This window comes from Prunus avium, chromosome 1 (assembly GCF_965620075.1).
Source record: "Prunus avium chromosome 1, drPruAviu1.hap1.1, whole genome shotgun sequence".
Taxonomy (NCBI): Eukaryota; Viridiplantae; Streptophyta; class Magnoliopsida; order Rosales; family Rosaceae; genus Prunus; species Prunus avium.
Window position 1 is genome coordinate 57,922,146 of NC_142284.1, and position 24,551 is coordinate 57,946,696.

At 43.9% G+C, this 24,551-nt stretch overlaps 2 protein-coding genes and 1 long non-coding RNA gene across 7 annotated transcripts in view; all 3 read left to right on the forward strand.

Annotated features, from left to right (window-relative positions):
- Window positions 1–24: 24 nt before the first annotated feature.
- LOC148298078 (uncharacterized) lies at window positions 25–13,374 on the forward strand. Its single transcript, XR_015836340.1, has 3 exons — window positions 25–519; window positions 634–714; window positions 13,157–13,374. It is a non-coding gene; the product is annotated as an uncharacterized LOC148298078 (long non-coding RNA).
- LOC148298079 (uncharacterized) lies at window positions 4,388–5,650 on the forward strand. The gene is made up of 2 exons (XM_088246770.1): window positions 4,388–4,929; window positions 5,000–5,650. The coding sequence occupies exons 1-2, from the start codon at window positions 4,465–4,467 to the stop codon at window positions 5,648–5,650; spliced, it is 1,116 nt and encodes a 371-aa protein (XP_088102896.1). The 5' UTR covers window positions 4,388–4,464.
- Window positions 13,375–14,782: 1,408 nt separating the features above from the next.
- Window positions 14,783–24,551, forward strand: part of SAB (HYPERSENSITIVE TO PI STARVATION 4) — a 30,748-nt gene continuing 20,979 nt past the window's right edge. The window contains exons 1-9 of one of the 5 annotated variants that reach the window (XM_088246612.1): window positions 14,789–15,307; window positions 15,474–15,533; window positions 15,852–15,963; window positions 16,789–17,064; window positions 20,177–20,442; window positions 20,677–20,899; window positions 23,056–23,226; window positions 23,336–23,413; window positions 24,263–24,514. In XM_088246612.1, coding sequence (XP_088102738.1) covers window positions 16,915–17,064; window positions 20,177–20,442; window positions 20,677–20,899; window positions 23,056–23,226; window positions 23,336–23,413; window positions 24,263–24,514 — 1,140 coding nt within the window. In that variant the 5' untranslated portion in view covers window positions 14,789–15,307; window positions 15,474–15,533; window positions 15,852–15,963; window positions 16,789–16,914. Of the gene's footprint in view, window positions 15,308–15,473; window positions 15,534–15,851; window positions 15,964–16,788; window positions 17,065–20,176; window positions 20,443–20,676; window positions 20,900–23,055; window positions 23,227–23,335; window positions 23,414–24,262; window positions 24,515–24,551 lie in introns of those variants that run through there. The other 4 variants (XM_021976475.2, XM_088246611.1, XM_021976474.2 and 1 more) reach the window with 4 other exon arrangements.

A 24,551-nucleotide genomic window follows, 5' to 3' on the forward strand; every position in this document is an offset into this window, starting at 1 on the left:
CTGGAGCCCAAATTTAAATTTTTTTTTATTTATAAAAAACACATATTCTCTTTGCCCATAAAGAGCTTTTCTGCTTCCAAAAAGTTTGTCCCTTTCCCACCGTGTTCTCCTCTCTTTTTAGTTGTTAATATATTCCCTCTCCCACGCTCTGTTCTTTGTCTTTGCCCATAAAAAGCATTTCTGCTTCCAAAAAAATTGTCCCTTTCCCACCGTGTTCTCCTCTCTTTTTATTTGTCAATATATAATATATTACCATTTTCTTTTCATTAAAAAAAATATATTACCCTTCTCCTCCCATGCTCTGTTCTCCCAAGTTATATTTTCCCTTCTCTTCTCCGAAGCTCTCTTCTTGTCTGTCTTTGACCCAAAAGAAAAGCTCTCTTAAATTTATTATTTCCAGTTTTTCTCTCATCCCTCTTTTATCTTTGTCTTTGAATTGATCTATCCAAAGAAATATTTGTAGATTTCTTTCTTCTACACTACAGACTCTAAAAGATTATCTGAGTGAGTGAGGATGAGGTTCGTCAACAATAACCCCATATGTGAATTATTTCCATTATCTTTATACATATTTTTTATATAGATTTGAATTCTTTATACATGTCTTTATACATATTTGTTATATTATTGCAGATGTGCAAGTGCAATATAGATCAATTGAAGTGAAAGCTCTGCAAGAATGAAGTAGTTTAATACAACTTAAGCATAAACCAGGTTGTATTGCTTTTTTTTTTTATTGCTTAAAATCAGTTTTTTTCCTTTGCTGGTTGAGTTTGGTTGCTTTGTTGGTTGTGTTTGGTTGGTTGCTTTGCTAGTTGTAGTAACAAAAATGGTTAGGAAACATGAATCTGGAAGTCAGAAAAGAAATAAAATGAGAAAAATAGAAAAAATTATTCAAACTCAAAAAGGAGCTCTTGATAAGTTTTTTAAAACTAGTTCTTCAATTGAAGATCCATCTGATGAATTAGTTAATGAATCTCAACAACCAATTAGTCAGGAAGAAGATATGATAGAAAATGAAGAGGTTGATGCCCTCATTGAGAATGAAAATAATCATGCTTTGAATATCTATGATCCAAGAATTTGGGATAACATTGATAACAAAACAAAGGATATTTTAATAGAAAAGGGTCCTGTAAGAGAAAGTAATCTAAAGTTTCCTGTTGATGGGCTCTCTAGGCATTTTTCATATTCTTATTTTACAAGAAAGTTATCAAATGGGGAGGGTCAGGATAGAAAATGGCTAGTGTACTCAAAAGATGTGGACAAAGTATATTGTTTTTGTTGTAAGTTATTTAAATCTGTGAAAATTAAAAGTTTGTTGGCAAATGAAGGGCTTAATGACTGGAAACGTTTAAGTGAGAGGCTTAAACAACATGAAACTAGTAGTGAGCATATCAATAACATGACAACTTGGATTGACATGCAAATTAGATTGAAAAAGAATGAAACAATTGATAAAGAGCTACAAGTGCAAATTAAAAAAGAGAAGGAACATTGGAAATTGGTTTTGTTGGCGCTAAATCTTGAATAGATAGAGATGAGTGCAACTTACAAGTGGGATGGACGATCAAGAGATCGATTGGGTGTTGGATGCCGATTCTTCCTGTCCTTGGATGCTGATCCTGAATAGAAGATAAGCGAAGCTCGTGAGGTCTATGGAACCGGTGTGGAACCAGCCTAAGACCCTCCGATGCTCAAGTAAGATTGTTTTTAAGAGCTCTTGCTGTTGACCATATAGAAGTATAAAAGTCAAGCTGAAAAGTCTTACCCCTGTATTGTAGTGGGAGGGGCATACTTATAGAGGGCATTTAGTATGCTCTTAGCGCTCATTTTCGATGTGGGACTCGTGGGAGGGCCCTATGAGGTTGACACGAGTCCTTAGATATTTCAGGCGGGTGCTTCGAGGTTGATTCTGCAGAATCGGTAGGGGATACCGATTGTAGGCTGTGTTGGGCCCTGTAATGATCTTTTGCTGCTTTGAGACAATATCATCAGTAGCCTATGCCGATTGTCCGAGGCCTTGGGTGCTTGGGCGAGTTTATGAGATCCACGTGTCGTTGTACGAGTGGAGGGTCAGATATGGTACAAACAGTAGTCCCCCAAGTTGCCGATTGAGAAGCTTCTCGGTTGGGGACTTGAATGTGTATTCGGCATTCTGACCCGGACACAATGGTCCCATAATTGCCGATGGTGGTATGTAGTCCCCCAAGTGCCCAAGGGAGTGAGCTTGGATAGGAGACGGCATGATGTGCCGGTTGTTGCAAAGGGGCGAGTGAAAACTCATGAATATGCGGCTGCCGTTCGGCACGAGAGGTGAGTGAGAACTCATCAATGTGCGCCTGCCGTTCGGCACGAGAGGTGAGTGAGAACTCGTCAATGTGCGCCTGCCGTTCGGCACGAGAGGTGAGTGAGAACTCATCAATGTGCGCCTGCCGTTCGGCACGAGAGGTGAGTGAGAACTCGTCAATGTGCGCCTGCCGTTCGGCACGAGAGGTGAGTGAGAACTCGTCAATGTGCGCCTGCCGTTCGGCACGAGAGGTGAGTGAGAACTCATCAATGTGCGCCTGCCGTTCGGCACGAGAGGTGAGTGAGAACTCATCAATGTGCGCCTGCCGTTCGGCACGAGAGGTGAGTGAGAACTCATCAATGTGCGCCTGCCGTTAGTTAGTGGAGTTGTGCTCGAAGGTGGCTAGATCTGCCACGTTCGGGAAGTTGAAGCGTCTCCGAGGATTGGAAGCGTTGCAACTGACGTTTGGTCTCTCCCATGCATGCGTGACACGTGTCGGCATGGCTGTGAAGAGCCGCGTCGTTTCGTATCCCGATGCGTCGCTTCGCTTCCCGATGCTAAATCGGCCTTATAAATGTGAGGAGAAGACGAGAGTACAAATACTTGGAAATTTTGAGAGCAAAGAGAGCTTGTGAGAGGCGATTTCCGGCAACCGTGCTGAGGCTGAGCAGGCGATTTCCGGCAAGTTTGAACAAGGCGGAGGCGATTTCCGACGAACTTGAGCCACCGTGCAAACAAGGTATGTTGCCGTGTTTTCGTATTCCCATGGATCAAAGTGTTGAATTGCAAGAATTTATGTTTGAACAATGTATGAACAAGCATGAACACGCATGAACACGTATGAACGTAGTGTTTTTAGGAGGTAGAATAGGATTTGGATTCTAGCACAGCCCTTAGTGTACGTTCGTGTGTTGTTTGTAGATGTCAGATACCGAATCCGAGCGTAGGCGTAGTCCGAGGGCATTCGAGGATGAGTCGTCCTCGGGGAGTTCTGCCGAAGAGAGTGGGAGTTCTGAATCTGTGAGCTCTTCGAGCTGTGAGATAGTGGAGGGGGCAGGAGGGCGTGCCGAGGCTGGGGGTACTTCAACGAGGGTGCCTGGGGGTGATGAGCCTTCGACCTCGGGTCGTGAGGCCGATGGGGGTGGTGTCTCTGTTGCCGTTCCCGGGGAAGGGGTGCTGAGGGTCGTCAGGGGTAGGCAACGGATCCCGATGGCGAAGCCCACGGAACCTGTGTTCGGAGTAGATGACTTAGAGCCGAACACACTGACCGAATCCGAGTTGGCGAAGATTCGGTCGGAGTACAACATTCCGGAATCGGTAGGGATGCGAATTCCGGAGCCCTTAGAGTCGCTAAGTGACAATGACAAGGGGGTGGTCTTCTTCACAGATGTGTTTAAGCATGGCCTTCGGCTGCCGTTAAAGCATTCGGTGCAGAAGATCCTGGCGGCGATCGGTTATGCGCCAGGGCAGTATAACCCAAATTTTTGGATTACGCTGCTCGGGACGATCACGGCGTTCAGCTTGGCCGGTGAGGGGGAGCCAAGCTACGAACAGTTCGCCCAGCTGTACAGTGTGACGAGGGCGAAGAGTGCCGATCATGGAGGGTGGGTTCAGTCCAACTGTCTCTCGGCAGGGCAGCGTGGGCACTTTGTGGTGGGGGTGCCGAGCTCTCAAAAGACGTGGCGCAAGCGTCGAGTGATTGTCTCCGGTGATTGGGAATCGGCACCCGGAGTTATCGTTGAGAGGAGGATTCCTACGTCCTTCCAGACAGTCGGTAGGGTAGAACCTGCCGTTCGGCAGGGTTAATAGTGTTGTGTGTTTTTTTTTTTTTTTTTTTTTTTTTTTTTTTTTTGGGTACTGACCGTTGGTATTTTGGTTTCAGTGTCCTTGAAACGGCCGGCCGCACCGATCAGAGAGATTGAAGCAATCGAGAGGGTGAGAGCGAAGATTGCCGAAGAAGATCGGTTTTGTAAGGAGCTGCTCTACTTCCGGAATCTGTTCAAGGCAGGCCTGATCGGTAGGGCCGAACACGATCGGAGGGTGAAGGAGGAAGAGGAAGAAGAAAAAAGGCAAAGTAAGAGATGCCGTTCGGCAGGGTCGGTGTTTTTTTCTATGCTGCCGTTTCCTTTTTGACATCGTGCTTTTCCTGTTTTGCAGTGGCAGGAGGGAGGCCTATGAGCGAGGCGACGAGGAGGCGTCTGGAGGGGCAAGGGGCGCCAAAGACGAAGAAGGTTCAGTCCCCCGGGCCGAAGAAGAGAAAGACGGCAGGGCCAGCGGGAGGGACGTCGGCTGATGAGCAGACGGTGGCTGACCGCCGGAGGGAGAAGAGGGCGGCGGAGGCAGAGGTCGTTCGGGAGGCTCACCTCCAAATGACGGGCAAACGGCAGATCGAGGGTCCCATCGATGTGACGCCGTTGCCGAAACGGCCAAGGGGCCCGAACGAGGGGACATCGGTGTTGATCCCTGATGATGAGGTGGAGGGAGAGGAGGGACCGGTTAACATCGCGTGTCCTCGGAAGGCTGTGCCGTTCATCAACTGTATGATTGACGGTGCTCAGATGGAGCTGGCTGAGCTGGAGCAACTGTCAACGAAGACGTTGCGTGAACAAACCGGTCGGGCCTTCCGTCTCCAAGCAGCGGTAAGTGTAGGATTTGTAGCTTAAGGATACTTTGATTCGGCATGTATGAATGTGTCCGTTGGTGTGGCAGGCTAATATGGACATGTGGCTCTGCGCGAAGCGAGCTGTGAATGCTGCCGAACGGTACCAAAAGAGATTTGAAGAGGGCCGTTCGAAGATCGCTGATGCCGGAAAGATGCTGCAGGAGGCGGACCAGCGTGCCGAGGAGAATGCGGCGAAAATTGCTGAGCTGGCGTCGAAGCTGGCGGCGGCCGAGCTGGACGTGATGGCTGCCCATGAGGCGAAGGCAGCGGTAGAGGTGGCGATGGATGCGGCCGAGCGGTCGCATGCCAGGGAGCTAGTAGAGGAGAAGGCGAAGGCCGTTGCGGACTACCGATCGTCGGAGGAGTTTACACGTTTGGTGGATAGAGAGGTCATGGAGCAATGTGACGACTTTCTCTATCGAGTCAAACGGTATAATGCTGACAAGAAGCTGAACCTGAACTTCCTCCGGGATCCACCACCGCTGCCGGAAGGGGTGACCGAAGAGATGGTGGAGGCCTACAAGGGCGAGGATGCCGAGGCCGAGGAAACCGACGACACCGATTCAAGCAGTGGGGAGGAAGGTCATCCCGGGCCGAGGGCTGCCGTTACGTCTACTGCCGAGCCGTCGACTGATCCTGTGCCTGCGTCAGCTGATGTCGATGTTGTAGCGACCGAAGCCGATCCACCCACCTCGTAGACTTTTGTTTTTAACATTTTTGAGCGTGCCGAACGGCGTATTGTAAAGACAGATGGCCCTTCTGTGGCCCCTTATTTATCAATGTTCAGTTTGTTTCGGGTTAATGTGCCATGTCCCTTAATTCTGTATGTGCGCATGTCGTATGTAGAGTATGTTTGACATAATATTGCTGAATGGTAGTGCCGTATGTATAGAATAGGGAGTTCCAAATTAAACCGATTACAAAAGTTGATGACCGAAGGGGCGTTCACTTGTAGTAATATTTGAGATGTTCTATATTCCAAGGGTGGCCGAGGGTTTGACCATCGGTACCACGCAAACGGTAAGTGCCTGGGCGGCAGATGGTGACAACTTCGTAAGGACCTTCCCAAGATGGACCAAGGGTGCCGTCGTTGGAGTCCTTGGTGGCGAGGGAGATTTTGCGTAGTACCCAGTCCCCTACTTTAAACGATCGGCGTCTGACGCGCGAGTCGTAGTAGCGGGAAGTCCGTTGTTTGTAGGCGGCATTCCGAAGCTGAGCCTGGGAACGGTGTTCCTCAATGAGGTCCAGGTTGAGAGTGAGCTGGGCTTCGTTTTGCTCTGGCTCGTAAGATGCCGTTCGGCACGATGGTGCGTTGATCTCGACTGGAACAACGGCTTCGGAACCGAAGGCAAGGGAAAATGGCGTCTCGCCAGTCGACCGTCGATAGGAGGTATTAATGGCCCATAGCGCTTCCGGAAGGAGATCGGGCCAAGCTCCTTTAGCTGTCCCAAGCTTTTTCTTCAGCGTCTTCTTGATGATCTTGTTGATTGCTTCGACTTGGCCGTTCGACTGCGGATGTGCTGGGGAGGCGAAGAACAGGTTGATGCCAAATCGGTGGCATAGGTGCCGGAACTGAGAGGAGTCGAATTGTTTTCCGTTGTCGGTGATTATTGCGTTCGGGAGGCCGAATCGACAAATGATATTCTTCCATACGAAATGTTCAACCCTGGCTGCAGTGATTGTTGCCAAAGCTTCGGCTTCGGTCCACTTGGTAAAGTAGTCGACGGCGACGATGGCGAATTTGACCTGTCCCTTGCCCTGGGGCATAGGGCCGATGAGGTCTAAACCCCATTGGGCAAAGGGCCATGGGCTAACAATCGGAGAGAGTGGTTCGGCAGGCAGCTTTGGAACGGAGCCGAAACGCTGGCATTGATCGCACTTCTGGACCAGGGTGGTGGCATCGGCATGGAGAGTCGGCCAGTAGTACCCTTGCCGAATGGTCTTGAAAGCCAATGATCTAGCCCCAGAATGGTCCCCACAGGCCCCCTCGTGAATCTCTCGTAGGACGTAGTTTCCCTGCTGCGGGGTCATGCACCGAAGCAATGGTAAGGAGTGACCACGCCGATAGAGAATCTGATTCAGAAGGAGGTATCGTGCCGATCGGCGGCGGATAGTCGTTGCTTCAGGTTTGGGGCCAGGCAACGTGCCGTTGGCGAGGTAGGCGTGGATAGGATCCATCCAACTTGGATCCTGCCGAACGGCATGTACTTCGAGGTCGGTGGTACTGCGCCGAGTGAGGACCTCGATCGGCACACGGCGCCCTATGTTGTCGTCGATCGCTGATGCAAGGCGTGATAGAGCATCGGCGTGGCTGTTCTCGGATCTGGGGATCTGTTGAACTTGGTACGCAGTGAAGTGGTGCAGCAATCGGCGAGCGTGTGTCAAGTAGGCAACCATCGAAGTGTCCTTGGCTTCAAATTCAGTCAGTATCTGGTTCACGACAAGTTGTGAGTCGCTACAGATCCTGAGTTGCTGAGCGCCCATTTCTTTAGCGAGCCGAAGGCCGGCCAACAGAGCTTCATATTCGGCTTCGTTGTTGGAAGTCCGGAATTGGAATCGGATGGCATATTCGATGGTTGTCTGGTCAGGGGCCTTGAGTACCAAGCCGGCTCCGCTGCCCTGTCGGTTGGACGAACCGTCCACGTAGAGAGTCCAAAGTGGAATTGACGGATTAAAGATTCCTTCGGTCGGGTGGGCGACTGGTACCGTCGAAGATGAATCGGATGCGGCGTCCTTCGAAACTGGCCCCTCGGACGCGGTTAACTCAGAGATGAAATCGGCTACAGCCTGTCCCTTCTCGGCAGGACGAGGGTGGTAGCGGATGTCGAATTCGCCGAGCTCGATGGCCCATTTGACTAGCCGACCGGATGTCTCCGGTCTCTGGAGTATCTGGCGCAGAGGCTGATTGGTGAGGACGGTAACACTGTGAGCCTGAAAGTATGGCCGAAGCTTGCGTGCTGAAAGGACGAGAGCGTAGGCGAGTTTTTCGAGCTCGGGGTACCGAATCTCAGCGTCTTGCAAAGCATGGCTAATGTAGAAAATGGGGAGTTCGATGCCGTTCGGCTTGCGAATGAGCACAGAGCTAAGTGCCGTTGCCGAAACCGAGAGGTAGAGGATGAGTTCTTCGCCGGGGAGAGGAGTGGATAATAGGGGTGCTCTGCTCATGTAGGCCTTAAGATCTTGGAAGGCGCGATCGCATTCGGCAGTCCAGACAATCTGCCGTTTGCTTCCTTTGAGGGCTTTGAAGAATGGAGCGCACCGATCGGTAGCCTTGGAGATGAACCGGGCTAGAGCGGCGACACGCCCAGTCAGACTCTGAATGTCCTTTTGTGTCTTCGGGACCTGCATGTCGAGTAATGCCTTGATTTTTTCAGGGTTGGCCTCGATTCCTCGTTGGCTGATCATGAAGCCGAGAAATTTGCCCGAGGAAACGCCGAAGGCACACTTGCTCGGGTTGAGGCGCATGTTGTACTTTTTTAAGACGCCGAACATGAGCGAAAGGTTGTGGAGATGAGAATCGGCCGTTCTGCTCTTGACCAGCATGTCGTCCACATAGACTTCCATCGAGGTGCCAATGAGGTCGGAAAAAATTTTGTTGACCAATCGCTGGTATGTCGCCCCAGCGTTCTTCAGGCCGAACGGCATGACGTTGTAGCAGTAAAGTCCCTTGTCGGTGATGAATGCCGTGTGTTCGCGATCGGTAGGGCTCATGAATATTTGGTTGTAGCCTGAGTATGCATCCATGAAGCTGAGAAGTTCATGGCCTGCCGTGGCATCCACCATCTGATCGATCCGTGGCAGAGGAAAGCTGTCCTTTGGGCAAGCCCTGTTTAAATCGGTATAGTCTTGACACATTCTCCAGGCGCCGTTTGATTTTTTGACTAAAACCGAATTTGCCAGCCAAATTGGGTAGGTTACTTCCTGGATGAAGCCGATGGTCTTCAGTTTGTCTACTTCGAGCCTCATTGCCTCATACCGTTCGGCATCGTAGGCCCGCCGTTTCTGCCTGATGGGTTTGAAAGTGGAGCAGATGCTGAGCTTGTGGCTGATGACACTCGGGGCGATGCCGGGCATATCGTCGTATGACCAGGCGAAGACTTCTGCATTGGTTTGCAGGAAGGTGATAAAATCGGCCCTGAGTGCCGGACTCAAGGTTGTACCGATTCGAACTTGTCTGTCCGGTTGTGCTTCGGAGAGGGTGACTGGTTCTAAATCTTCGGCGGGTTGCGCTTGCGGGGTTACAGTCTCATCTCGGGGGTCATCTGGTTTGTCCGTCCCCCTGCCGTTCGGTACGCCCAAGCTGGTGGCGACCGAGTATGTTTCGCGAAGCGCAGCCCTTGCCGATTCCTTGGTTGCCGAAACGTAACACGTCCGTGCACTCAATTGGTCCCCTCGCACTTGGCCGACGCCAGCGTGTGTGGGGAACTTGAGGAGGAGCATGTGTGGTGACAGCATGGCCTTCATTTTTGTGAGCGCCGTCCTGCCGATGATAGCGTTGTATGCCGTTGGGCAGCCGACCACTAGAAAATGGGTGTAGAGGACCGTTCGTCTGGGGATGGTACCGACAGCGAACGGGAGCTGGACACTGCCGATTGGTTCAACCACGTCGCCAGAGAAGCTCAGGAGAGGGGTGATATCCTTGTTCAGATGCCGAGGGTCCACGCCGAGGGCGTTGAAAGCGTCGGCGAATAGCACGTTGACCGAACTGCCGGTGTCGATGAGGATTCGGCCTACGTCGAAATCCGATATATCAGCCCGTATGATCATAGGATCAGAGTGGGGGAAGATGATGCCTCGCTCTTCTTCTTCAGAAAAGGTGATAGGTTCCCAACCGTTGCGTTGAATTTTGTCATTGCGTCCTCCCGCCACGCTGAGGATTTGTGGATGCCGTACGGCACGAACGTAGTTTTTAACGGATCGGTTGCTGGCTTCGGCAAGAGGCGCCCCTCCACTGATCATATTGATCTGCCGATTCAATGAGTTATCCGTTGCTGGCTTGGTGTTTAAATACTGATCCAGCTTTCCGTCATTGATGAGGCGTTCAACGATTTTGCGCAGCGCGATGCATGATTCCGTATCATGGCCGTTGTATTGGTGGTACCGGCAGAAGACACCGGTGTCTTTTTCGCTCTGGCGAGGGAGTTTCCGATTGTTCGGCTTCGGTATCATATCCCCTTCGGTCAGGAGAACTTGCTCATAAGTGGTGTTGAGCAAAGTGAAGATTTCGTCTGGCCGATTCCCCTTGTGGTTGCCCTTCTTGTTGTTGTCCTGCCGTTCCCGGAAGTTGTCCTTCCGCTTGTTTCGCTGAGTGGAAAAAGCAGGGACAGGGGGTGCCGTTCGGTAGGGGGCCTGGTTTGCCGATCGGTCGACCGGGAATCGGTCGTAGTTCTGCGTTGGAGGCTGATCGGTCAACGCCGTTTTGTTTATTGGGGTCGAAGCCGATCCCTTGGAGTTGAAATGCTCAGCCTTGGCGTGGATAGCCGCCTGTTTCATTAATTCGGAGTAGGTGGTCCAGTTGCTGCTGTGGACCAAATAACGAAACTGAGACGACCGAAGGCCGCTTTTGAAGGCACCGAAGGCCGCCCTGTCGTCAGTTTCCGGACATCTGGAGTACTCATGGCTGAACCTAGCCGCATATTCCCTCAACGGCTCATCGTCTTGCTGCCGAACGGTATATAGATCATCGGCGGAATATAGGCGATCGGTCTGAATCATAAAATGGTTGAGGAAGGTTTGCTTCAACTGATTGAAATTGTCGACCGTGTCTGGCTCCATCCGATAGAACCAATTCAGAGCGGCTCCGGTCAGGGTGGAGGGGAATAGCAAACATTGGCCTTCGTCCGTCAGTCCTTTGCAACCCAGAGCTGATTGGAAGGTATGAATGTGGGTAACGGGATCTTCGACCCCCGAATAAAACGATATGCGGAGTGCTTGGACCTCCTTCTCGTGTCTGAATGTCCGGATTCGATTGGTGAACGGCCCTGGCTGTACCGTTCCCCATGTTGGTGTCCGAGCCTGGTCTTGTTCCTTCTCGATGCGAGTCATCTTCTGTAGGAGGAGACGAATAGTCGGATCGGTAGATGGAAGATCGTCACCAAAGGGTTCGATCGCTCGGTTCCCTGTGCGTTGGTCAGTATTGTGACCTCGCCTTCCTTGGTCTGCCGTTCGGCTGGGGCTTCTCTCGTAATTTCCTTTTCGCCGATCGTTGTCTTGGTTTGATCGGTGGCTGTGGCGTCGTGCAGAGGGCCCTGCCGATGAGATTGTGGTTCCTGGGGATGTTGGAACATAATCCGATTCGTCCGTCTCTTCCAGGCCGATCGCGCCGTACCTCTGGCGTAAGGGGGATTTTGGTCCAAGTACCTCCAGGCGTGGATCGTCTAGCTTCGCCCGGACCTGGATGGGTGATGACTGCCGTTCCCTGCGCCGATCGTTGATCCTCTCGCGGCAATCAGAATAAACGCGATATTCGGGATGGCGTTCCTTCGGAGTGGGCACGAACAGTCTTCGGGAGACAGTTGGTCCGTTCGCGGCCTGCTGCTTCCCTCTATCCTGGAAAGTGGGCTTTCGTACGCTTTTAAACGATTTCTCCTGCCGAAGCTGTGTGGCTGGTTCCCGATCGTTCTGCAACTGGGCGGAGAGTGTTTGTTGTTGATGCAGTTGCCTCTGGGTGTCATCCAGTTTGGAGGCGAGAACATTGTTGTGCTCCTGCATTCTTGCCATATCCTGCTGTAGGCTCTCCATCCGAGCCTCCAGGGTGGTCGGTCGAGCAGGTGTCTGAAGCAAGGGAGTTGGATTCGGCTCGCCAACGAGGCCGAGGATGGGGCCATCGGTAGGGAGGGCCGAAGATGGATTCATTTTTTGGTCTCAGAGTTCTTTGTTTTGAGATATGGGTTGATCGATAAGCGATTCCCACAGACGGCGCCAATCTGTTGGCGCTAAATCTTGAATAGATAGAGATGAGTGCAACTTACAAGTGGGATGGACGATCAAGAGATCGATTGGGTGTTGGATGCCGATTCTTCCTGTCCTTGGATGCTGATCCTGAATAGAAGATAAGCGAAGCTCGTGAGGTCTATGGAACCGGTGTGGAACCAGCCTAAGACCCTCCGATGCTCAAGTAAGATTGTTTTTAAGAGCTCTTGCTGTTGACCATATAGAAGTATAAAAGTCAAGCTGAAAAGTCTTACCCCTGTATTGTAGTGGGAGGGGCATACTTATAGAGGGCATTTAGTATGCTCTTAGCGCTCATTTTCGATGTGGGACTCGTGGGAGGGCCCTATGAGGTTGACACGAGTCCTTAGATATTTCAGGCGGGTGCTTCGAGGTTGATTCTGCAGAATCGGTAGGGGATACCGATTGTAGGCTGTGTTGGGCCCTGTAATGATCTTTTGCTGCTTTGAGACAATATCATCAGTAGCCTATGCCGATTGTCCGAGGCCTTGGGTGCTTGGGCGAGTTTATGAGATCCACGTGTCGTTGTACGAGTGGAGGGTCAGATATGGTACAAACAGGTTTTAGTAAGAATAATTTCTGTTGTGAAATGTCTTGCTAAAAGAAATTTAGCTTTTCGTGGAGAGAATGAGAAAATTTACCAAGATAACAATGCTAATTTTTTGGGGCTGCTTGAATTAATTGCGGAATTTGATTTGGTATTGCAAGAGCATTTTAGACGTATTCAGAATGATGAGATTCATTATCACTATCTTAGTCATAAAATTCAAAATGAGTTTATTGGTATGTTAGGCTCCAAGGTTAGAAGTGCTATCATTGAAAAAATCAATTGACACATAATAATGAATCTGATATTAATGCTGATGATTTGTTTTCTGAATTGGAAGTGTTACAAATGTATTTACCGAAAGAGACAAAGACAGCCATTGAAGTTCTTGAGTTTGTAAAAGTTGTGGATTGTTTTCCAAATGTCTCAATTGCTTATAGAATTATACTGACTCTGCCAGTAACTGTAGCATCTGCAGAAAGAAGTTTTTCAAAATTAAAATTACTAAAATCTTATTTGCGATCAATTATGTCACAAGAAAGGTTAAATGGATTGGCAATCTTATGTATTGAAAAGAATATGTTGGAAAATATTGATTTTGAAGAGGTTATTGATGATTTTGCTTCTCAAAATGCTAGAAGATCAAGAATTTTTAATGTTGGAAAATATTGATTTAATGTTACTGCTTTTGTGTTTTGATTTATAGATGATGGAGTGGAAGTCAAAGCAGCATTTTGTTTACAATTGAGCCATTTGAGAACTAAGCCCTATTGAAGAGCCACTAAGCCACTTGAGAAGCATTTTGTTGTTTATGGATCATGTACCTAAGCCACTTGAGAAGCATTTTGTTGTTTATGGATCATGCACTTTTGGTTTTTTTTCGTTAGTTGAATGAAATTATTATATTTAGCAACCTTAGTTGTTTTCGGATACTTTGCCCCCCTATTCATAAAAAGAAAAATGAATGAACACATTCAAGAAAAACATATATCTAAGGGCCTCATTTAATTTTTGGCCATGGGCCACCAAAATGTCAGGGCCGGCCCTGCTGTTGTTCATGATTGGTACGGGAAAGAAATTTTGATGTTGAAAATTTGTTCTTAGAAGTTGTGTACTTCACCAATTTTTCTTCTTATTCTACCATATCGCAGTTGGTAAACACGTGAAAAAAAAAAACTATAAAAACAACCCTCTTCAACGCTAAGATCATAAATTGATAAAATATATATTTATTATACATTAAAGTTGTTTAGAATATCGTTTTATCAATAAATAAAAAAATTACAAAGGTAATTTTCCCAATAAAATTATTTTTGTTGTTGTTGGAGTGTTAACCTTTAATAAAGCTAGCTATTAATATGAACCATTGCATTCTTTGGGGACTGAAATCAATGCCTATTGTAGTAATATGCACTGTCTTATAATAGTGTCTTTTGCATGGGTCTTCTATTGATAATATGGCACTGAAATGAAAATCAGTGCCTTTTTTTTTATTTTTATAATTAGTCTCCTGTACTGGGTGTTGGCACATGATTTTCACCGACATAGGTCTCCTCCGTCAACACTGCACTGAGGGTGGAGCAGAGTTAAAATGAGCCACCGTCGTGGCGTGGGTGAACCAAAATGAGGTATTGGGCTGGGCAAACCTCAACTAATATTTCTAGGCATAAGACCATAACTTATATTTTCAGCCCACCAATCCATCCGCCATGCCCAACTATGTTGGTAACTTCTATCTCGAATCCCTCCTCCCTACTGACTACTGATTTATAAGAAATGACTATTGATCCCACATTATAAATCATTGGTCCTCTTAAAAGAGTTATTATTGGTAAATTTCGGTGAATTGGGAAAAATTTGGCTCGAGTGGACCAAAATACCCTTCCACGTGAGTGCAGTAGGGTCAATACATAACGGAATGGGGAGAGAGATTTGACAGAAATTGAAATGCGTTCTTCAATTATTTTGAATTGAAAACTACACGGATAAATTTGACAGAATTGAAACTACATAAACAAAAGTGGTAAACCGGCAAACTAGAAGGACAAAAATGACTTTTTGCCAAAATATGTATAAATGTTTATTATGAAAGTGGTATTATAATGTGTATCTTTATTGATGTACTTCTAAATTTAATCAGATGAAACATGACAAGCTCAATGAAATTCGATCTCTCTCTCTCTCTCACACAAAAGATCAATCAATCAATAGCCAAGTAAGCTAAAAAGGATCCACTCCACCTTAATATATTTTGGTTTATATTTTTTATTTATTACAATATTGTTTTTAAGTTTTTAGTTTTCCGTTTCAAAGCATTCGTCGCGGGTAATTCAACCGCCGCTTACGAAGTTTTCCAACTGTGATGCTCCAAACGCAGCGTTGACTAACTTGATCCCTCCCAACCTCCAAAGGACACGTTTCCCATTTACTCCTCAACTAACGCAAACACGCGCGCACTTGTCCGTACAGTCGCCGCACCGGATCCCCACCCGTCCCACTACACGCTACTCTCTCTCTCTCTCTCTCTCTCGCTCTACCTCACGGATCGGATCTGCTTCTTCTGCTCTTCTCTCTCTGTCTCTCTTTGATATAAGAATTGCAAGCCCTCCGATCGCTACGGTTAGGAAGAAGACTCAGTCTGCTTGGCTCACAGTCTCTGTCTTCCTTTTAATTTCCTAGGGTTTTATGACATGAACAAATTATGAGCACAGAATGCTTTCCATTTTTCGATTCTCTGCAAGTCCCTAAAATCTCATCACTGCAAGTCACATTCTCGGCACACAGCAATGGCAGCTTCGCCCGTCAATTTCCTCTTCTTTTTCTTGGTCATTTGCATCACATTGTGGCTCTTCTTCATGTACGTCCCTCTTTCCTATCATATATATATATATATGTGTGTGTGTGTGTGTGTGTGTGTGTGTGTGTGTGTTTATGTGAAATTGTGAATGCATGTATGTGTATGCGTCAAACGTGGCTTAATCAGTTCTCTCTTTTGGTAATGGACTTTGTTGGGTGCAATTCAGGTTTTGATGCTAATGACAATGGCTGTGGTAGTTGAAATTAGATTGTGCTTCTTCCCAATTGTAAGACTAAGTGTGGTCTGTGGTCAGATTTTGTTGAATAAATTGGGTGTTTTGTTAATTTTGAAAATTAAAACCATCATCCTCGAGTGCTTGATATTGGGGAATTTGCAATTTTGGCACAATTTTAGCAGTCCTGGAAACCAATGAAGACAATGCGTGTCCTTGTATGTGTAGGTATATTAGTTTGAACAATACGGGCACCACCCTAACTAGCTTTAAATTTAAAACCATCAATAGCGTCAGTTATTTAAATGAGTTATTTTCGGGATTCAAATTGTTATTATCCTCTTAAAGTTTCTCTTCTAAGCTCTTTTGCAGTTTTGCTTCAAGGTTGCTGGCTTGGATTTTGAGCCGTGTAGTAGGAGCATCTATCAGATTTCGGTTTGGAGGGTGGAAATGTATAAGGGATCTCGTGGTGGAGTTTAAAAAGGTTTTCTCTTTTGCTTCAGTGGCTGGGTTTATTTTGTTATTATGACTTTGGCGAAGTAAAGAGGTTTTCCTTGTTCCTTATTTCAAGTTAAGCTCAGAAAAGTATTGTGAGGCCCACACTAGTGGAGCATCACTAGAATTACCAATAAGGGAATGCTTGTATGGTGTAATTAGTAATGTCATTTACTAAATGTAAATTATCATGTTAAATCTAGTGTTAGTAATTTTGTGACATAATGTGCCTAATTCATGCTACTAAATTACTATTCATGTTTCTCATGAGATAGAACTCAATAATTGGCGTGCTAAATGGTATCTTATAATGATTTAAGTGGACTGCTTCACTTTAATTAATTCAATATGGTATTGATCGAGGATAACTTATCTTCTTGATTACTAATACAAAAGTTTCCATTCCCAAAAAAAAAAAAATTTAAAAAAAAAAAAAAAAATTCCTACTTTGACTTTCAATGAGGATTCTGATCCCTTGGGTGCTTCATTCCGTACTTATTTTAAATGCATTTGCTTATTGAGGCTTTGGTCCAAATGGGAAGGTGCTTTATTATCTTTTTCCCCCCAATGGTTTTGAGGTTTTGAAACAGAGCTAAGATGTTGTTTAAAAAGCATGTGTATGTGCTTGTGGTTAATTGAGTTTTTGTGATAAATCTCTAGAATGCTCTGTTGCTCTTACTCTCCCTGGTGCCCCCAGATACTGTTTGGCATCTTCTGTCTATGATTGTTAATGGGTATAAATTTTGTTCTGTCAGAAGATTAGTGCCTATACAATGATGATATTCATCTTTTTACAACTTTGATAATTTTGCAGGGTGCTATTGAATCTGTTTCTGTTGGTGAAATTAAACTCAGCTTACGTCAGTCCTTGGTCAAACTATTTGGTTTTATTTCTAAAGACCCTAAGCTGCAAGTGTTAATATGTGACATAGAAGTTGTAATGAGGCCTTCAAATAGAAGTACGCCAAAGGCTAAATCTCGAAGGGATCCATCTCGAAGACCCCGTCAGTCAGGCCGAGGAAAGTGGATGATGGTTGTGGCTAATATTGCGAGATATTTGTCGGTTTCCATCACAGATTTGGTTTTGAAGGTATAAAGAATTTGAACTAGTGCTTTTTTTCTTCTTCCCTTTTTCTTTTGGAAGAAATACGTTCTGCTTGCATTATTCTTTCTTAGTGCATAGAAGTTTTTCCGTGAGAAATTTTTTTGAGGAATATTTATAGTCACCATTTGAAGCATAAATTCGGTTTAAGGTTAAGTAATTGAAATAGATGGAAAGAATAGGCAACACCATCTTTTTTAATATAAAAAAATGTAGGGTCAACTACGTAAAACCCCTTAAACTATAGGGTCGATTTCAAGTTGGTACAAGATCTTTAGAGGTTGGAGAAAGTAGTGTACAAACTTAAAGAAAATCTACATAGTCACCGTTCTGTCAACCAGTCCCTCACTCTCTTTTCCTCACCACCTGCACCATCTCCTATGTCGGTGTCATCTCCTGCGACAGCGCTTCGTGTTTTTGACCAAAATGGCGTGTTGTACCTCCTCCTGGGCACACCCTTCGAGTTCTAGAACAACTACTCTGAAACCTCAATGGTCAAGCCTTTAGCCATTCACAAACTCCTTATTGCCCTTTGCGTGGGGTTTAATTATCGGCTCTTCCAGGAGCCAGTGGTGTCATCAGTTGAGGTCTATTAGCCAACATATGAGAACGACAGTAGCGCTTGGTTCTATGGTTGAGTGTAAACAATTTTCTGGCAGACTTGTTTATCTAAAGGTGGCAGGTTAACACTAATCCAAGCAGTGTTAAGCAACATCCCCTCTTATTACCTATCTATCTTCAAAATGCCTGCCAGCATCGCAGCCAAGGTGGAACTACTGATGCGCAATTTCCTTTGGGAAGGAGTAGAGGAAGGCAAGAGGGCTCACCTTGTGAATTGGGAGAGGGTGACCAGAATCAAAGAAGCAGGAGGATTGGGAATTGGTTCCTTGAGAGTTAAAAACGAAGCTTTAAGAGCAAAATGGTTGTGGAGATTCCCATTTGAATCCAATGCTTTGTGGCATAAAGTAATAAAAAGCAAATATGGACTTGACTCCACTGGCTGGGATTCTAAATTGACAGTTACAGGCTCTTGCAGAAACCCGTGGCGTGATATCTCAAAGGGATACGGACTGTTTCTTCAATGCTGCCGTTTTTCAGTTGGAAATGGAGTTAAGGTTAGATTCTGGAAGGACCGGTGGTTGAAGGAAGGTTTATTGCGGGACCTATTCCCCAGACTGTTCTCCCTATCTAGGAAAAAGGAAAACTGCATTGTAGACTTTGTTATCGATGCAGCGACCCCTCCTAATTGGGACTTTGGATTTAGAAGGAATTTGACTGAGGGGGAGATCACGGAGGTGGTATTACTACTGGATGTTCTGAGGGTAATTCGCCTAATTAACACAAGAGTAGACAAAAGAATTTGGGAGCTGGAGGATCACGGTATGTTCTCGTGTAAATCCTATAGACTTTTTCTTTCGGCTAACATCAACACAGAAGTTTTCCCCCCTTTTACCTCAATCTGGAAGGTGATGACTCCCCCCAAAGTCAAATTTCTTATGTGGCTGATCTCGAACAGGAAAGTTAACACTTGTGATCGTATCCAAAGGAGGAACCCGATGATGTGCCTATCTCCTCAATGGTGTGTGCTGTGCAAGTTGAGTGCAGAGACCATTGATCATTTATTTATTCACTGCCCATATTCATTAAGTCTCTGGTGGAAGTTGTTAAGTGAAGTAGGAGCAATCTGGGTAATCCCTAAAGGCTGTTTTCAGCTTCTTAGCTTTAAAATGACGGTGTTGGGAAAGGGGAAGAGAGCTCGAATTTTATGGGACTGTCTTGTTCATTCTTTGTTCTGGAATTTATGGGGGGAACGCAACGGCAGAATCTTCCAAGAGTATGTAGGAGTGTCTTATGAAGAACTTTGGATTAGAGTAAAATTTTGGGCTCCTCTTTGGGCATCTGTTATCGATCAGTTTAAGGATTATCACTACCCTATTATATTGAGAGATATGAGGGCTGTGCTAAGATGAGCATACCATTGTTGGTTTTTCCTTGCCTTTCTTAGAGAGGTGTAAATTCAGAGTCTTATTTCAGTTCTTGGTTTCTGTTTTTCAAACAGAGTTTTCTCTTGTTGTTTAGTCGAGGACTACTTATCCTCTTGATTATCAATACAATCGTCTTTATTCAAAAAAAAAAAAATTAGAGGACCCCTGATGACTTACGTCTGAGAACTACAGTGGCAGTGGATCTTTTTCAAATATTTATTGTCCTCTTTGTTGCTGAAAGATCTAAACATAATATGCAGCATATGTTATTTTGGACTAAGTCGCCTCCCTCATATTTCTGGTCTTTCACGCTTGGAAGAGAGGAAGAAGCATATTTGGTTTTGGTTCACCGTAGCTATGAAAAAGGGAGGAGATGGTGGATGGATGTCTTGAGTAGTTTTTGGGCAGAGAGAGTTTTCTGTCTTGGTTGAAGATTTTGGTGTGAGGGTCTTTTTGAGAGAGGAAAAGACAAAAAGGGAGTGATTGAGGTGGAGATAGAGAGAGAAAGGAGGAGGTGGTGGTGGAGAGAGAGAGTGTTCTACAAAGGGAGGTTTTGTTTCTTTCATATTGTTAATTTTTGTTTAAAAAAATGTTATTCTTTAATTTCATTTTCATTATTTAATTTTTGTAAGGTTACTACATTTTTGTTGTTTTGTGTTTTACGTGGCATTTGTGGATACACATGGCACACATTTGGAGTCCAGATAATCATAAAAAATGAGACCTTTTGCGACATAAGAATTTAACAGACTTGGTTTGAGATTGGTTGATGGAAGGATCAATATGTAGGTATTATTTAAGTTTTTCTACTAGTTTGCCCAACCTCTAAACATTGTGTACCAACTTGAAATCGATCCTATAGTTTTGGAGGTTTCATGTAGTTGGCCCAAAATTATAATTCTAAGAACTTGAACAACCATTATCTGCAATGTGCCATCAACAAGAAATAATGGTTATACAGTTTGTATAAATTTTAGGATTGAAAAGGATTAAGTTCAAAACTCTATACTTCATTTGTTCGTTAACTGGTAGGCTTTTTATTTCATTTTTCAGTTGTATCTTTTTGTGCTATGGCTTGATTTTGGTCATTATACTTATCTCTTGAAATGTTACAGATGCCCAAAGCATCTATTGAGGTTAAGGAACTGAAAGTGGACATATCTAAAGATGGCCAATCCAAGCAAAATCTTATTGTTAAGCTACAGATATCACCTATTGTTGTTCAGAGGAGTGAACCACGGGTTAGTTGTGACCAGTTATCCAATTTTTGCACCGGAGGATCCCTTTCTGCAAGCCAGTCATCATCTTCCATGATGGACAGGTCGTCTGCTCTTTTTATCTGTGAAGATTTCGCCCTCTCTTGCGAATTTGGTCATGATAGGTATTCTCTTTAGAGAAATATATTTCTTTCCACATATGCAAACCTACGCCTTACAGCCAAAGCGTAGTTTATTGTTATCAAATGTCGCCCTAATATAATTTGTTGATCTCTTCTCAGATCCTCCCATAATGGGATTGACTACATTTTTCATCATTAAAATTCTTGTTGTAAATTTGCCAATGACAAGGATGGTTAATTAGCTAATATCTTTTTATTTGCTTGATTTGGACGTAGGGAAGTTGGTGTAATTATCAAGAATGTGGACGTTGCCTGTGGAGAGATCGCTGTGAACCTTAATGAGGAGCTGCTTTCGAAAAGCAAAAGTTCATCACACACTTCTTCTCAACCTGATACGGCTATAGGGTCGACTATTGATTCTGTTGCTTCAAAAAAGCCACACAAAAAACAACAAATGATTGCTACACTCTCAAAATACACCTCTTTATGTCCAGAAAAGGTTTGTGAATTAAGATGGCTGTCAACATGATCTCCCTTTCTCTTTACCCCCTTCCCTTTGTTTTTGTTTTTTTTCTTTATTCTTACCATGCCAAACACTTTTTGTTAAGATTCTACTGAAACAAAATTAGATGTTTAGCTTTTCTGTGGGCGTCTTTGTTAAAGTTTTTTTGGGATATTCCTTTTAGTGAAGGTAATTTAATTATTTGGAACTTATGATTGTAGGGTTGGTTTTCATGGCCACCTTGTCCATCTTGTAGATTCTTTTTCTTTCTATTTTGTTAATAAAAACTTTCCTATAAAAATATGAAATTGCAAAGACACAAAGGATGCAACCTAATTGCACTAGAAGCATCAAAGACATTATTTGACATCAAGCTTTATTATCACATTTTATAAGAATTAGGTGTGGGACTATCTTATATGAGCATTTGTACAAGAATCAGATATGTGTACAATTATTCTGCAATAAGTATTTATACTTCTGTCTGTTATTGGATGTGAGGAAACTAGAGTCATGTAGCGCAGTATCATAGTAATGTAAGCAGGTGGAATTCTGTAAATTTCAAGATGGAACCTGATAACCTTTCTTGAATTTCATTCTTTTGGTCTGGTTTTGATGGCCTCAGAAAACTAAGTTATAGACTACACTAAAACAAATAATGTTTTCTGTTTCTTTCTCTTTTTGATGATAGGAATCAAATTATATCTGTAGATAGGTAAAGAACTAGTACAGGTAATGCGAACAAGTAGTCCGATATAACATAAAACACTAAAACAAGGCTAGGAGAGTAAGCTCCAAAGTATACCCCAAGAACACTCTACGAAGAAGCAAACCAAAGTACAGCTAAGTGTAACACAACATCCTTAAGAGATAACAGCTTACCAGTCCAATTTTAGAAGGTAGAAAGAACAATTTGTGAATTCGGAGGACGCTGATGCCAAAAGCCAGTTCCAAAACCTTGAGTTGGATTGAATTAAGCTTCTTGAGATGTGAATTCAAATTCATTTGATTTAGTGTTTAAATTAGTAATGATTGATAGATTTGGATTGCTTTACCAACGAGGCTTTAGTTGAGTGGTCAGGGCTATGGTTTGCCTCCCACTTGGTCTGGGATTCAATTCCTTAAGGCACCTATCGGGACTATTTTCTAGGGTTTCCTGCCTCTCAAAGAATGTAGGGTTTGGCAGGGTCCTGAATTTCGATTCCTAGTTTGCCAAGTGAGTTTGGGGGATTTCTGGGTATGAAAAGAAGATAGATCTGAATTTCTGTATGTATATATCTTTTGTCATTTTTATCACTTACAAAAATGGTAACTGTCTTGGTTGCTTCAGTTGAATTAATATGGTGTTATTGTTCTGTTTTAATTGAACATTTGCGGACAAGATAGGTGGTTAGAACGTAGAAATGCTAAGTTTATTTATATGCTCTATTGGATTTTTGGTGATTTTGTTTCATGTATATGTTTCTTTCCTTTTCTTTCCAATTTGGACTAACACCCAGCCAATTCCCATGTTGCTCTTTAGTCCTTAGCACACAGAGGAAAGCCCAAATGGTGATGTGAGAATAGTAATCTAGTATACATTATTGAGACTCAGGAACAAGGCTAAATTGGTGTCTCGTAGTGAATGCATCATGTCATATTTTTCTACAGTTTACTCTTGAGTACTTCCTTTCCCGTGCAGAAGAATCATAAATGGCAGAGGAGTCATGAACATTTTATGTGTAGCTTATTTAAAAATCTGGTCAAACCTGAACACAAGAATCTTTCCCACTTGGGGACCGAAAGCAGGACACTGGATGAAAGGCCTATTTATCTTTTTATCAATTTTTGGTTGTATTATTGCTGCGGTATTTCCTTGACATTGGATTCTAATGGTGCCATTTCTTTTCATGTTTCTTCTTTATACAACATTTTCTCTTGCTTCTCCTACCATGTACCTCTTACCTAGAGTGAATGCACTGAATGATATGATGTTAGCAATTGATTTCCATGTCAACCCCATTAATCGTATAGATTGACATGTAATAGAGCATCTTTCCTTTTTCTTGTTTATGTGCTTTTGTCACACAACATCTTGTTCATCCACTTGTGTAAGTTTTTTTATATTGAAATTTGTGTTTCTTATGGAAGATAATATTATATTTCTTTAATAGGTTTCCTTCAGTTTACCAAAATTGGACGTGAGATTTGTACATCGGGAATATGATCTATCTGTTGACAATAACATCATGGGCATCCAATTAAAAAGCATCAAATCACAATCAAGTGAAGACGTGGGGGAAACTACACGCCTTGATGTTCAATTGGATTTCAGTGAGATTCATGTATGGATGCAACTATTGATGTTGTTAAAGTGCTTTTTGTGTTTTATGTTATAAAGTTTGTCATCATCTTGGCCTCTTTTTGATGATGATTTTCTAAATTATATTTCAGCTGCTTAGAGAAGCTGGCACTTCTGTTTTGGAGATACTGAAAGTTGATGTTGCCTCATTATTTTACATTCCAATACAGGTAAGTATTGTCAATTAAAATTGTGCAACATTGTCTCTTAAGAGTTGATATTCTTCCCTCTGCATATTTTTTAGAGTCATATTGTACGTTGTGGGTATATATTGTCCAATTAAACATATAAACATTAACAGGTAGCTTGATACTGGATTTATTGGTGTATCATTGATTTTAGCACTATACTAGGATTATTTGATTGTGGTTTGTCACAGATATGCATTAATAGTCCTCAGATAAGTTCAATTCAATTTTTTGCATGGCATTAAGATGGTGGAGATAAGGAAAGAAATTGAGGAAGTAACCTTTAAAGACCAGAAAACACTGTTCCTAAAAGCAACTATGAACACAATAAGACTCATGATCCACTGCTAGAGTTCATTCAAATCTGAAATTTTCCATACTATAAAGATTGAGAAAAATAATGAAAACCAGATCAAGAGCATGTGAACCAAAGAGTGAATTAAGGTTTTGACCAATATTTCCTGATTTGACCAGCACTTGGAAGCCATCTTGATACCTTTTGGTTGAAAGGTTGCCAGATGAATCACCACAACATGAAGAAGTGGATTACTATGCTTGCTAGGGATAAGATTTAAAGTTAACAAGTTGACATAGCTCTTGGTATGATAGATGAGGGTTCCTTCGTACACATCTGACTCTTAAATATCTAGGTTCTTGCCTCCTAATAAATCTGGTGTTTTACTGCAATGGTGGCTCATGGCTATGTAAAAAACATAAATAGCGGCCATATTATGCATTTTGAAATGCAGATAAAGTGGAAAGATATCAAATAGGCACTGCATTTATGACATGGTGGATCATTTTATTGACTTTGGACATTTTATTTTGCAGCCAACCTCGCCTATTAGAGCTGAAATTGATGTAAAGCTGGGAGGAACTCAATGCAATGTTATAATGAATCGATTAAAGCCGTGGTTGCGCCTCCATTTTTCAAAAAAGAAAAGAATGGTGCTTCGGGAGGAAACTTCAACTCTCGACAAGCCACCACCAACTGATACCAAAGCCATCATGTGGACGTGTACTGTTTCAGCCCCTGAGATGACTATTGTGCTTTATAGTATCAGTGGTTTGCCATTGTATCATGTAAGTGACATGATTTTCTTTTAGCACTATCATATTT

Bases quoted from the DNA above. Each gene is read 5' to 3' on its own strand.
- LOC148298079 (XM_088246770.1), top strand. From the start codon at position 4,465: ATGAGCGAGGCGACGAGGAGGCGTCTGGAGGGGCAAGGGGCGCCAAAG. The intron at 4,930-4,999 runs GTAAGTGTAGGA...TTGGTGTGGCAG, and splicing joins CCTTCCGTCTCCAAGCAGCG to GCTAATATGGACATGTGGCT.